The sequence below is a fragment of the Poecilia reticulata genome, linkage group LG7 (assembly GCF_000633615.1).
Source record: "Poecilia reticulata strain Guanapo linkage group LG7, Guppy_female_1.0+MT, whole genome shotgun sequence".
Lineage (NCBI taxonomy): Eukaryota > Metazoa > Chordata > Actinopteri > Cyprinodontiformes > Poeciliidae > Poecilia > Poecilia reticulata.
In genome coordinates, this window is record NC_024337.1 from 19,565,831 (window position 1) to 19,581,216 (window position 15,386).

At 40.3% G+C, this 15,386-nt stretch overlaps 1 protein-coding gene across 2 annotated transcripts in view; it reads left to right on the plus strand.

The window, feature by feature from the left end:
* Positions 1-6,194: 6,194 nt before the first annotated feature.
* Positions 6,195-15,386, plus strand: part of scube3 (signal peptide, CUB domain, EGF-like 3) — a 114,128-nt gene continuing 104,936 nt past the window's right edge. The window contains exon 1 of one of the 2 annotated variants that reach the window (XM_008414200.2): positions 6,195-6,732. In XM_008414200.2, coding sequence (XP_008412422.1) covers positions 6,633-6,732 — 100 coding nt within the window. In that variant the 5' untranslated portion in view covers positions 6,195-6,632. The remainder of the gene's footprint in view (positions 6,733-15,386) is intronic. The other variant, XM_008414203.2, reaches the window with a different exon arrangement.

A 15,386-nucleotide genomic window follows, 5' to 3' on the forward strand; every position in this document is an offset into this window, starting at 1 on the left:
ACAAAACCACAGTGAGGATTACATTTGGGGGAAAATATCCACCGCTTTATCTCATTTGATCTTGACTAGTCCGCTCGATTGTAGGCGCTCACGCACACTCGGCTCAACACGCAGCCGCTTCTGCATGCTGAGTGCTACCTACATATCTCCTGCTGTAGGGGTAAAATTCACAGCTGTGGGAAATAAGCAGGCATAATCTGGAGAAGTGGAAAGACTCATTAGATACCTTCCAACACAGGCCTCCGCTTTGCTTTTTGGAAAAACTGACATGGTGAAGAAAAAACCTGCCCAGGATTCTTTTTGGACCTTAATTGGATTTGGGGTGCCGCTTATATTTTACAAGACAACAACAGTATTATGCGGTTAGTTCCTTGACGCGGCGTGTCAATAGAGACACAGTAGAACTGAGTTTAATTAGGCGTATCGATAAGCAACCACTGAAGATGCTCAACTAGGTTGAAACTTGTAGTGTGAGACTTTGAGGCCACCCCTCTAATGGGCTGGGACCCTAAGCAGTAATGTAGTTTTCCTCTGCCACTGACTCTCTCTGGGAACAGAGTTGCTATACCAAAACTCTGCAAAATCTATGAGTTACAGTAGCTTTGAAGTCAGGCCAGAAAAAGAGAGTTTTTCTTCAAGTTAGTAGAAGATGAACTTTTGGATGTAATCACAGCACACAGTCTGTGTGGATAGATCTCAGTCAGCCTTTCACATCTGCTCACTGCAACTTTGCTCCATTTCTTCCTTGCAAAACTGCTCAGGCTGCATCAGGCTGCTTGGGGGTTGATTGTGACAAAGCCCTTCGCGATCCCCGCTACAAATTCTCTATGAGATTAATGTCTGGGCTTTGACTGAGCCACTTCAGAACATCCGCCTTGTTGTATTCAAAACATCTCTGTGTAGCTTAAGCTGGATGCTTCAGGTCGCTGTCTTGATGGAAAATGAATATCCTCTGAAGCCGTAGTTAAACAAATTGTCCTACAGGATTTCTCAATATTTTGCTGCATTTTTCTTTCTTTTACCTTCTACCTTTACAAGCCCTCTGGGCCTGCTGGCTGGTGAAGAACCTGGACAACTGCTGTTGTATGAAGAAAAGATTGTAACTCCTTCAGATTTGAGCTCTTTCTCTAGTCTCATTACATGGTCATGGTTTGTCAGGAGGATCTTATTGACACAGATTTACACATGACATATCCCTTCCATTTCTTGATGATAGATGTAACTGAACTCCAGTTACAGCTCTGTGCTTTGGAGATTGTTTTTTATCCATCTCCTGACTTACACTTTTCAATACCTTTTCTCTGATTTGATTGGAGTATTCTTTTGTCTTCGTGCTATAATTGACCTTCCAGACACAGCTGTCTTTTTATTTTGCAATAAAAAAAATCCAGATATGTTTTGCTCATGACTGATTTGTAAAAGCAAGAAAAGGGATCCAAGTGTTTGAATACTTTTTATAGGAACTGTACATGACACATCTTTCTCCAAACTCATTAAAATTTCAGATGTGTTGATTTTATTGTTCTAGCATGTGTGTATTTTTTACTGGGGTGAAAAAAAAAGTTATGAGCAAAATCTAAAATTAATAAAAAAGCTAGATGACATCATCAGAACTGTAATTACCAGTGAGGTATAATATTTTAGCAAAAATCAATCAAACCCTGAAACAATAATTACTCTTGTGCTCTAAAAAAAAAAAAAGAAGTCATTTTTAATTTTCATTTTTACTTAACATTTTTGTGCAAATACAGAGAACCTGTGATGCTTTTACTCATCGTCGTACCGCTTTGAGAGTCTCATGCCAGTCCATGCTTAGATATTTGACTCAGAACTCTGCTTCTCCTCTCTTGATAACTAGATTTCCTCTTGAACTCTTTGCTCTCTGTTAGTGCCAGTGACCGAGGCTGTGGTCGCGAGGCATTCCAGGGGCAAGCCCGCAGCGCTTGTGTGATGACTGCACTGAAGTGTTGAACTCAGCAAGCCACTCTGTTCCCCTGTGGTGCTGGCCTGGTGAGTACCAAGACATCCTGCTGGGCCTGCGGTGGTGTTGGTAACCTCGCATATAAAGAGTGTTTTTTTTTTAAAAAAGAAAGGGAGAAGGGGAAAGTTCTGTGCTGTGATATCAAGTGGTTTCATGTATAAATCTTTCACATGATCGGAGTGCAGCTTCTTACACATTTGAGGTGTCCCCGGCTTAGCTTGTGACAAACAGCGTTTGCAATGGCTTTCTCTGAAGAAAGGGCTTCATGACCCCCAGGTTTAGAGTGAAGCTAATCGTTGTCCTGCCGAAAGAGTCTACAGCTGCTACAGACTTAGCATTGGACCGCTACAAGGCTGTCCTCATCCAGCCTATCGTTTCATTCAGACTTAAAGACAAATTTTAAGCACAAATGAATGTTTTGGATGCAGCTGATTGCACTGCGTTTTATTTAGGAGTACCAGAAAACAAGGTACTGGATAAAAATCCACATCACATTAAAAATATATATGTATTTCTACTTTGTTTTCAACAATTTTAATATTTTGCTTTCATTATCCACTACTTTGCATCAGTCTATTAAAGGAAATGCACCGTATCTTGAGGTTGCAACCTTGCTGTTGCCTTTGTGCGTATCACATCTCTGGAAGGTGTTGCATAAAGCTATCTCTGTCCCCATAAATTTCAGTCCAATTTCACTTACTAAGCATGGAAGACCTTTGTTGCTCTCCTGACACCTTCTTCATTCTCCCTTTGCTCTTTACCTAACATGCAGCCAAAGTCCTCTTCATGAGGAGAATCATAAATTAAACATCACCTATGTTTCCCTTGCGTGTCTGTCGGTGTAAAAAATAGCTCGTCTCGGTGCACGGTGTGTTGCCCGTGCACGGCACTCTGTCTCGTGCTCGGCTGTAACCGTGTGCACTGACTTTCTCAAACTCCCAGAGTGGCTGTGAGCTCATTTGGTTACACAAGTGCTCACAATTACCCAGAGATTTGGCCATGGGGATTCAGGATATTTCTATATCCCTGTCGGATGTTGTTTTAATTACACCAAACTGCTCGACTCTGTGCTGCAGATTGACATGGTTTCTTTCTTCTTCTTCTTCTCCTTCTTCTTGTCCTTCTTGTTCTTCAGAGGCTTCTCTGAAAGTTTACCTGTGGCCAGGTTTATTTCTGGCAAAACAGAACAGAGTGGCTTGTGAAACCATATTAAATCACATCTTGTATCAAGGCTTTTAATTTAACTTAATTACATTATCACAAGTCATCTTTAAAGCACAGGTAATGACAACATTCAGATAGGATGAAAGATAATGAAAAATAATCTCCCCTCCTTCTCCTTTTTCTGCCTCGAGCCGTTTAAGTTTGTGTGTGTGTCTGTCTTTAATTCTCTGCGAGGCAGAGCTCTTATCTCCAATCAGCGTCATTGTGAAGCCCTAATTATATTTGATTGAGTAAAAGAAATTACACATGAGAAAGGGGATGATAATTATAGTGCAGAAATCTGCGCGCGCCATAAAATGCAAACATAAATGCATTAACGCAGCTGATTAATTCAGGTGTGAAAGAGGCGGCAGGTGTGAGGATGCAGATGGTCCGGATGCGTCGACACTCCCTCAAAGAAAATTGTTGAGGATCAAACTCGTCAAGGATCGTTCTTTGATTTGGGGATTCATTTTGTGCTCATAATCAGGCGTTTGCAATAATGGTGGATATTAAGCATCTTCAGTGCCTCAATTTTCACCCAGGAAGCTTTAATGTCCTGCTGTTGTCCTATTTGCAAAGAAATGTTCTTTCTGTGGAAATGTATGACTGACTCCCAATATTAGTGACGTGACTTATTTGACAAAGAGAAAGGAAACTTCCCACTGGGAAAGACCCTGTACGCACAGGCAGATAATATGGTGCTGGTTATGGTTTTGGATCAAGATGACAGTAAACAGTATGTGCATGCAGGTTTTTTGGTAACCAGATGATTCACATAAAGCTTTCACCAATGCTCCTGTAAACAATTACTGATTATGAGTTATTATATCTGAGGAAGCAATTCATTCTGGGTTGCACTTCAAACAACCGCGGTAGCCCATTCTACATCTTAACTGAACATAAATAATGAATTTTTAATGAAAAAAGCATGTAGCCACTGGTAAATACGGGTAGAGAGCTTTACAGCAAATTTCTATTTATTACAGAAGCGTAATCTTAGTCTGAAAAAGAAGCAAAAATCCAACCCTTACTTTTTTTAAGTGTGGAAAACCTTTAGAAATCACTATGCATGAGGTGGGTTACACCCTGGACAGGTCTCCAGTCTATCACAGTGAAACACAGAAACACACACGACAAAATAAATGCACACACTCTCACACCTAAGGGCAAAATGATGCTCCCCTTTTCAAATCTAAGTGTTGATAGTGCCTTTTTGATCTCCAGATCAAAATGGTGCACTGTGGCATCCGAAGATGCCAGTCCTGACAGCTGAGTGCATTTCTTCTTGGTTTCCTCGTGTCCATCTGCTGATTCCATGTCTTTTTGATGCTCTCCACAAGAGGTCCTTGGCGTCTAGACAACTCTTCTAATGGTCCTTTTTTAATTCCCTGTCTGAAATCTTGCACGGACGAAATGTCCACGGCCAGTTTATGGCGCAATGATTCTTTCCACTTGTGGACTATGAGCCCAGTTCTTGAGGAGTTTAGAAATTCTGCTGGGACCGCCGCCATCAGGTTGCAAATCTCTTGAGAGAGAGCTCACTGGGGTTTTTTTTTTCCAGTATTAAATGTTTCTTGCATGACACCTTTTTTCTAATTATTGATAGATTTCAGCTGTGTCGTGACTTTCCATGCTGTTTTGCACATCGGATCATGTGTTCAAAATATCCTGTCATTCTGTTTTACTAAACATTTTATTGGCAGTTATGGTTTGATTTCTTCGTGTGTTTGGACTGGATAAGTTGCTTCTGACATCTGATGAGAATTTCATGTCAGCTGTGCTTGTAGAAATGTAAACTTATTGAAACTGGTGTGTCACTGTGTCTGTAATGAACCTCTATCCTTTAGAATCCTGAGTTGTTTTGAGGTTTATTATTTTTTTGTTCCTCGGTTTCTTTCTTTGACCAGCGTTGTGTCTGTTTTGTTTTAGTTCAGTCACTCTTTGTGATTCTAGTTTATTTCTTGTCTGTCTGTATTTTATTATTATTCTAGATGAATTATGTTTTTTTTAGATCTATTCTTTTGTATTAGAATTATTTTCTAGTCACCTGTGTTCTCTCGCTCATACCTTGTGCCATTTTTTTCTCTCTCTTCCCCTCACACTTACAGCCCGGTAGCTCATCAGCCCAGGTCTTTTGTTAAAGCATTCACCCTCCCAGTATTTAAACCTTTCTCTTGCTCACACTCCGTTCTGGCTCCTCCTGTTAAACCTTGTAACGTCCCTGGATTTTCCTGAATTTGTTTTGTTCTGGATCCCTGTTTTTGTTTGGCTCTGGTTCCTTGTGCTGCCAAGCTTTTTCCTTACTATTTTATTGTCTTAATTTCTCCATTGAGTCTTTCAACGTGATCCATGCTCCCAGCTCTTGTCTGCATTTTGGTCCATTCTCAAACTCACACTACGGCCACTTTTAGAATGGCATTGCTGAAATAAATGAACTTTTCAAAGATGTTCCAAACACCTGAAGTTAATGTTGGGTTGCTAAGTAATTGTAAAACAAGCTGTGTTGAACGGAAAGTGAAATAAATAAATAAATAAAATAAAATAAAATAAATTCCCTGAACATGTATCACAAGGGGGCCCAACAGAAGTTCTGCTCTGGGCCTCATATAGCCATGGGTCGCCTCTGCTTTAAATTATCCGCTATAAATGCGCCCTGACTGTTTAGTTGGCCCAGATGATGATGATCTCCACGCTTTACTGGGTAACTACAGAATGCAATCTCCAAGCTATTACTTTTTTCATCTGAGGCGTTTATAAACCCATCAACCCCGTTGTCCCCCTCGCATCCCCCCACCTCCTTACAACAATTACTTTTTACCACACTGCCGTGACGGCAACTTGTGTTTTTGCGCAGGTGCACGAGCCGGACCCGCACCTCTTGCGCACGTGGTAACCCCTTGCTCACCTTGAGCCCAGCCAGCACCTGCGTGTACGTTCCTGCAGAACAAAAAGAGAGAGAGAGAGAGAGAGAGAAAAAGAGAGAGAGAGAGAGGCTGAGGTAGGAGCTGGAGCGTCGGAGGAGTCAGGAGCACTGATCGGACGCTCCTTCCTCTCTCCTCCCCCTTTTAGACCCCGTCGAGCACTCCATCTCTCGCTCCTTTCCCCCCTCTCTCTCTCTCTCTCTTTCTCTTAAATTGGCACCGTCTCTGAGCTCGAACCATGATAACAGAACAGGCTTATTGCGCTCCGCGTTGTAGGGCTCTCCTCAACCCCGATCACTTTAAACTGAATTAAGAAGACGTTTAGAGGAGAGAGAGAGGGGAGAAGAGAGAGAGAGAGAGAGAGAAAAAAGAGAAGATCGCACCGTATCCTGTCAGCGGGTGCTCAGGAGGAGTAGCAAGACACTACATTTCTGCCACACACACCCTTCTATGTTCTGTGTGCTCCTGCGCATCGCAGATCCCAGAAAGTGTTCCTGTCGTGTTGAACTAAAGGAAAAGTTAACATGTATCTGCACGCTTTGGTACGCGCAAGCCTTGGATTTGTGGGTTTCCTTTTGGTCGCCTTTGTCCAACAGTCAGCTTCAGGAAGTAAAACCCCTCAAGGTAAGTTGTCGCCTCCAAGTGCCTTTCATTTTACTAATTGCAGCCGATCATGTGCCTAAATTAGTTCATCAGACTGAAAGCAAACACGTGTCCAAACAATTTAGAATCAATATCAGGGGCGCCCATAGAAAGTTTTCAAAACGGGTGGCGAGATTTTTTTTTTTTTTGAGGGGCTTGGGGGCTGATAATCTTGGGGGTGGCACTTAACAACCAAAAGCCAAAACTAAGGTTTGTTGTCATGGGATAGAAAGAGGGTTAAGGAGCAAGGCTGGATTTATTGTTACTGAAGAAGCACCAATCAGCCGGCCAATTTTTCCTTTATCTTTATCTAAATAAGTAAATGAACCATTTTAGATCTAGAAACACATAATCCAGGACCATGAACATCTACTTTTTTGAGTTGAATAAAAATCAGGCAAAAGTTCAGGTAGCTTTAATGTAAAAATGTGGGAAATCTTTAAATAGAAATGTTTTTTGTTGTTGAGAAATTAAAATAAAAAAATACAAATCAATAAAAAAAAAGTATCAGCAGGACAGAGCTAAAAAAAACCCTGGAAATCGGTATTGGCCAGGAAAAGGGTGATCGGTGCATCTTTAATTATTACTTAATAGTCGTGTGCTGCAGTGGACACAAAAAATCTTAAATTATCTTAAATTATTAATAAAATATAGAATTTAAATCGCTACAAATGAGATTTGGTTGGGCAGCCAGACATTATTCTTAAAACATTAATTACAGATTAAAAGTAACAAATGCATTATTGTTGTCAAACAACGTAAAAAATGTCATGTAAAATTTATCATTGAGAAAATGCTTTCTTAAGTGAGGAAACACCAGAAACCGGTATAAACCGTGCAAAAAAAAAAAAAAAAAAAATTTTGGAAGTCAAAACCACAGCTAAAACGTGAAGCTCCATGTTAATCATAAGGGTGGACAGAGTTGGCACCACATATCTGAATCAGGCAGACCGTGATTACTTTGAAACGCAGATCTATAGTTTTTGGATTCCAGTTTTTTTCTTTAAGCAGATGCTTCCTGTTTATTCTGCGTCTCATTTTGCAATCATTTAATTGCTTTTTATTGTCGTTCGTGCTGTGTCAATCTGCACAGTTGCTTATATTTATGAAGACTTGCCAAGACAAAAAGAAAAAAAAACTGGAAAAAAAAACCCACAGTGAGGCTGAAATTAATTTTTTTTTGTTTTTTTTCTGTGAGTTTGCTGTTGTTGGAATGAAGCTGCTTGCTTTGATCTTGAGACGGCATCGGTTGTGTGAACGGTTGCGTTTTGTAGGTAATCCTGCAGGTAATCATAGCAAGAATACGGGGAGGTATTTGTCACAGTCTAGACAAGTATTTGACACCAGCCCGCAAGATGTGCACACACACACACACACACGCACACACACGCACACACACGCACACACACACACACACACACACACACACACACACACACACACACGGTGGAGTCTCTGTCTGTCAGACACTGCAGCTACAGTGCTGTCCTACTCTCTCATCTTGTGAGAATTCATTCAGACCAGACTGACCCGACCACCTTACAGGAACCAGAAAAGACACGGTGTAAAACCTTCGGCTCTCTGATCCTCTCTTCTTTCTCATTCCACCCCCTCTCCCAGGTTTTCATCACTTAATTTTCCCACAATACAAACGCCGAGCAAAGCTAGCCGAGTATTTGCATGCAAAGACGCATCAGGGTTTGTGTGTGAGTGGCTGATTGTGGTCAGTGATGTTTTGCACTCACAAAAAGACATCTCTCGGGCGGTCGACAAGGGAAAAAGAGAGAGAGAGAGTGAGAGAGAGAGAGAGAGAGAGGGGGGGTGGGTAACTATTTTGCATCCTGGGTGGTCTGCCCCCACTTGTGGGAAAACTCAATATTTACATTTTGCAATTAGAACTACTTTTTTCTCACTTTATTCTCCACAACATCGATTACACACTTCCTTGTAGCGTGGAATGCTCCTTGGGAGCAAGTGGGGCTGTAATGGCATGCACCTGTTTGTTGGTCACCGAGTGAAACGCTCCGGACGACCCACTTGATCGACTTCTCCTCCGGTTCCTGTTTATCGGTGCAAAGCGTGCTCCTTTGCTGCGGCTCTGAAGCTATTTGTGAGCCTGTTGTGGGCCTAACTGCAAATAAATATTGTGATTTAATGTTGATGACAACTCTGAGATGCACAAAAGTCTTCAAAAATGGAAGTGGTTTAAAGAAGAAAACCAGAAAGAGAGATGAATAATAGCTGGATTAAAAAAACAAAACAAAACAAAAAAAAAACGCAATTTGTCGGTTGAGTATTTATTCAGCGCAGATGTTGTCTTTCATCAAAGTCATTCTAATCGTGGCACTGTTTCTGGCATCAGCCATTACTCAAAGAAAAAAAAGGGAGTGGGAGTGCAGAGAGAGAGAGAGAAAGAGACAAGGAAGATTTGAGGATGTGGTGGAGAGAATGACAAAGAAGGGGAAAAATGAGAGCAGGGGAGATTAAATGCACAGAGAGAGGAGCTACAAGTGAGCAAAGAAAAAAAAAAGGGAGCTGTACACGTCATGGCAAATCACTTTCCCCTCGAAAGGAGTCAGGATCTCTTGCGGTGGCACCAAGGCAACGGTTGGTGTGGGGCTGACATGCTGCTGTGGCTGGCTGTGTTGGTGTAACCTCTGCTCCGGGGCCCTGAGGGTCTAAAGACGCAGAGCTGCCGGAGTGGGGTGGAAGGCCACATGCAGGCCCTGACACACTGTGGGAACCGAGCGGCCTTAGCAATATGAGGCCCAAGTGACGGGGAGGCTTACCTTGAGATGCTAACTGAGTCTGCTCTGGCTGGGTGCGATGGAAGGGAAGAAGAAATCCCCCAACGCTCACTCACCCCTCTCCTCTTGCTTTGTTTGCTTTGTCCCTGCTTCCTCTCCTTTGCACTTAATGAAGGAGCCATGCTTTTTCTTAGTCAAATGCATCCAGTGACTGCATTACACCCACTGAGTCAGGGAGCTCCCTCTCAGCCATCGCCATCATTTCAGATAATGATTAGCAGAGCTCCATTTCGTTGACTTTTATCCCTTCTTCTTTATTTTCTGACATGACCAGATGTTCAGCAGGTCTGTGTAAAACTTTGTACAGTGACTCTTCCAACATTTGGGCAAAGTCATGAATCAATTTCTGGAACTGCTGTGAACCAGAAATGCCTGTTGCTAACACTGTTATCTTGCTGAAAGAAGGCAACTGTACTTTTCACTCACATACAACAAAGACAAATACAATGATTTGGAAATACATTATAAGGTTTTTTCCCGGAAAACTTGCTAAGCCCGGCGCTTGGGGTGCTCTGCAGTCATTCATCCAGTCGTGTTTTTGAGTTTAAAAAATGTTTAAAGTTGACAGGAAATTTGAAAATATCACTTAATAATTATGTGTTATTGGAAGATGCATATATGAACACAAACTATAAAGTCTTAAAAAATGCAAACATAAAAAAAAAAACTTAAATAAGCAATGGTAAGCCTGGTGGGGACACATGTAAAGCCTGGTGGCCCGCCAGGCTTATAACACAGTAGGGAAACCCTGCATTATATTTAATACACTGCATAGAAAGACGTACAATTTTGGAAGCAGATTTGTTTTTTTGCATTAAATCAGACAAAAGTTTTTCTGTCTAATTCAGATTACCAAAGCATTTATATTTGCTAGATGCTAGGTTAATAAGAGAAATAACTTTTAATGATTTAGTTTTATTACTTTCAAGCAGTTTGCAGTATTACTATTCCTTTCAAACAACACTTGAAGCACACACAGACATGGCCACACAGCCAAACTGGTCTAAGGGAAAATATGGGAGTGCTGTTTCAGCCAACTCATCGACAGTGTGCAGCAACAAGCTATTCTAATAAAAAAAGATTTTTACAACCTTTGAAGGTCAATAATTATTAACGGCAATGAGAGTTTATAAAACAAAACAAAACAACAACAAAAAAACTTTTTACCCTTTGGCCAGATTTTATCTCAGAAAAGTGCAAGGATTAATGTTTTTGTACTTCTTCTCAGATACTTTCAACAGATTGAGATGTAGCCATAAGTAATAGCTTTTGTGAATTTTAACATTTTAAATTCTCATGCATTTTGCACGTTCAGAGAATAAGACCTCCATTGAAACAGCTTGTTATGAAGCTCTCTCTTTTTATCATCTCATCATCATTAAGGACTGACTCACAGGAACAGTATGATCAAACTGTGGCAAACCTGGAGATCTTCAACTGGCCCAGGCGCGTATATTGGAAAGTTTTCTCATAATCTTCTTCTAATTTGGCTGCTGAGTGTCAGAATAAGGATGGGAGACTGCTTCCAGTCATAAAGCTTTTGACATTTTTATGGCTTGTAATGCTGGAGGGATTGTAAGAACCTTCCGTTCTTGAGCATAAACTTTGTTGCAATCTCCTTGTGTGGGTTTTCAGTAGGACTTTCACTTTCCATCTAGGGTTAGTTAACCTGCTTTAGCTTAATTGGTAACTCTACGGAAGTCTGAATAGACTTTATTTTTATGAGTACAAAGCATCTTGCTGTATGGCAGTGGGGACGAGCATCTTCTCCCTGTGACGCCTTCCTTGTGTCACTTTGTTTAATTTTTAAATAATTTTTTTCTAGAAAGCAATATATTGTTTTAGAAAAATGCATGATTTTACAAAAAATATTAAAATCTCGACTTTTTCACATTTTGTCGTACTGAAACACTAAACGTCAAGAGAGTAAAAAAAACCCAAAAGAATGGCAGAATATACCCAGTCAGCACTACAATGGTGTCATTTTATAGAAAGTAATCTTCATGTGTTAAGATGGCCTAGTCAAAACCAAGACCTTAATTCAATTAGGAATGGCTAAAATGAATGTTAACAGGTGGTCCCTGTAGAATCTAACTGAGCTTGAACTATTTTAGTAAAAATGTCAATCTGTGGATGTATAAAGCAGATGGAGAGCTAGCCCAACACACTTACAGCAAAACTGCAGCAGTCTACAAAGTATTGACTTAGGGGCCTAAAGACAAATGCATACTACACGTCTGAAATGAAAACCATGCATGCGTTACCTTCCTTTTCACAGTTATGCGCTACTTTGGGTTGGTCTGTTACTCCGTACAAGACATGTTTAGGTTTGTGCTTGTCACGTGAAAAAGTTCAAGGAGTACCAATACTTTTTCAAGGCATTTTAAAATAATCAAAGTTTTTGACTTCATTTTTATGCTCTTCGATTGAAAGAGTTGAAGTTTGAAAGGATCATTCAGACAGAGCTTTACTCCTACCGATCGCTGTGTCCTTGAACTTGGTAGATTGTGCTGTTTATCATAAAGGGAGGAAAAAAGACCAGAGATCGCCTTCTGTCACGCTGAGTCATAATGCCTCGACATTTGGACACCATTTTAACGTCTGTCGTCATATTCGCTTTTCATTTCACTGACTGTTCGTCTGCTGCTCTGTCCCCTCACTGTGCAAGTGGGTTATGCAACAGTAAAATTACTTTGCCTTTAAAACAAGCAGACTTAAAAGTGCCTACTTGTCTGCTGAGGTGTCATGGACAAATGAGAAACAAAAGATGTTCTTTATTCAGGCTTTCTTTGAAGGAAATGCTTCTTTTGACTGTGGTAACATGTGACTTGGAGAGTCTATGGATATTATGTCTGGACTGTTTTATCAAACCTGCATTTATTTTCTCACTAGGATAATTACATTCATGCACAGAGTGCGTATATTATTGCAATCAGCATACTCTAGGAGCTTTTCACGTTCTCATTATGATCAGAGCTCTCGAGGTGAGTTCAGCCTGGACATGACCCCCGGTCACTCTCTGATGAGTGGGTGGAGGTTACCAGTCCAGTTTCTCTTTAAGCAGAAATTAAATGTTAGCATCTCATCTGTTCCTTTATATCACCCCTCTGGGACAAATAGAGTTTTATTGGATTGTTTGAAACTGGTGCTTCGTGGAAGCTGTGGATGTTGTTCATGGGAAGAGAGACTTCATTAGTAGAGTGGTGAAGAAAAATTCCAATCCTGTCTAAAACATTAAGTTTATGACTGATTCTTTTCTGTAAAAATGACAAAAACTCTGGTTTCAGGAAACTGTATTTTTCCACTTAATGTTGACAACTGCATGAAGTCACTGTGCAGAACCTAATGCATCTTTGAGTTTTCTCCATATTGCTATGTTACTATGTCACGTTTCGAGGAATCTCCTCAAAGCTTGTTTATCATTTGGGATAATTCTACAAAGGGACATTATTTATGTTTATTAAGTGAATGTGTACATATACACATGCACACACACATCTAAAATGTGTGTGTGCATTTGTATTCATCCCCAGTGAGGGAAGTGTCTACACTAAATTTGCACATCTATAGATTAAAACTTTTGCCCACTCTTCTATTGTAAAATAGCCGAAGCTCAGATTGCATGCAGATCATCTGCAAACAGGAATTTTCATCTCTTGCCAATTCTCAATTAGCTTTGGACACTTGAGGCTTTTCTTGGAACCGTGCCATTGTAGTTCTGACTTGTTCAAGATTGTTGTCCTGCTTGGAAGTGAAGTTGTGTCCCAGATTTTCTTCCAAGATTGGCCTGTGCATCTTCATCCATCTTTCCATTAACTCAAGCCAGCTCCCGTCCCCCCACCCCACAGCATAATACTACCACCAACATGTTTTACTGTAGGGCTTGTTTGTTCAGTGTTAGTTTTGCATGAAGGTCAAGAGCTTACCATTTTGATCTCATTTGACTTGAACGTTTTTCCACAGAGAAAGTTTTTGTTGTTTCCCTACACGGCTTGCAGCAACCTGCAAAGTCGACTTTTTGTTGGCTTCATTTAACAATGGTTTTCTTTTTTTCACTCATTACTAATAGTAGTTTAAGTCTAACCTTTGTTCTGTCAAAATATTTTTCCACCTGAGGTATTGATATTACACTTCAGCTTCTCCAGAGCTTCTTTTTAGGTTTTAATGTCTCTTTTAATGTCTTTGTAGTTCCTTTCTCTTTATTTGGTCTGTGAGCTGTTCAAAGATTGATATGTGTTTTTTTTTATTAACCTGACCCAGCTTTAAACTCTCCTCAACTTCGCTTTGCCTACCTGAGCTGTCTGTTCCTCTGCCTTCATGATATTTGATCACTGATATTTTCTGAGGGCTTCACAGAGCAGCTGGATTGAATACTTTTGTATTTGACTTGTTATTTTCTACAGTAACTGTATTTATGGTTGTTTTAACCCAGTAGGAAAGTGATTTCTTTTCTTCTTGTATTAAAGCCATAAGCTTAAATCTCCACAATACTTGTTTAAAGGTTGCTTGGGTTAATGAAAGATTAATTACACGTAATGTCATGTATTAGTTTTCTCACACATTTACATATGATAAGACACAAGCTTTATTAAAAAAAGGGATTGAACAACCAAAAAGCAATTATCACTCCTGTGTCTTCATTGTCATACTTAGCTTAAATAGATTTATTTTCAGTACATCACCTGATAGATCTTTAGAAATGCGAAAAAGCTGAAAAGCAATCAAAATGCGTTTATTCTTGTTTTCAATTTTTGTCTTAATTCGATCATATAGTTTTCCTGGCACGTAATAAACCAGTAAGTATCTGATGGCTGGTTTTTCTTTTAATCCTGCTGCAAATCAAAATAATCAGAGGATTGCAAAGATATGTTGAACTTAGGTTTTTTTTTTTTTGAGATGCACTCCTTTGCTTTTCTTTGATAATTAGAACTCATGTCATCCCTAATACCTTGTGCAACTACCTGAAACCAGGCAGAACAAAGACCTTGTTTATTCCATACACAATCCAAGGTTTCCCTCTTGTTTGCTCAGCCTCACTATGTGAATAAAATGTAGGGGCCAATGTCAGCATGCAGTTTAGTAAAGCTTTGCAGAGACAGTTTGAACACAGAGAGGAAATCACATATCAACCTTCCTGATACATAATTTAACAACAATTTCTAAAGTTGAAACTTGCAGAGTTTGACTTGTTTGTATTTCTGTTGGTTTGTATCTCTGTTGGTTAGGCAAACAAGTTCATCAATTAAGAGATGGTTTATATGCTCAGAGAAGAGGCGACGCCACATAGTTTGTGTGAGAAAGAATTCACTGTAAAATATAATTTTACAGGATCGCTTCCCGACCTCATGACCTTTGCCGCATGTCTTCCCCCTCTCTCATTACCCACTTTCCTGTCTGAATACTAGACACTAGAGTCAATAAAATCTTAAACAAAACAAAAAACAACAAAAACTTTGGCATCTTAACTGTGCGCCTGATGTTATAAAATCAAACTACGTCGGGCATAATGGAAGCAATAAAATGGGAACCAGTTTGTCCCGAAAGGGCGTACTGCTGTGTTGTGCTACATGTCTTACGGATGCAGAGATGGGCGCTGGTGCAAATCCTCCAGCTCCCTAATGGCCTGTTTTCTCTGAGCAGTATGGCATGGACCGGTGTTGTTTGGTGTGCTGTGTTCTGGTCCGATGTTTTCAGGAGATTGCTAGACTCTCACTGGACAAGCAGAGTTAAACCCAGACGCATTGCTCATTAGTAAATCCTGTTCTTGCTTGCAACAAAAACGGGACGGCCGTCAGCCATCAGGACCCCAGAAACCAGCAAATCATGGTG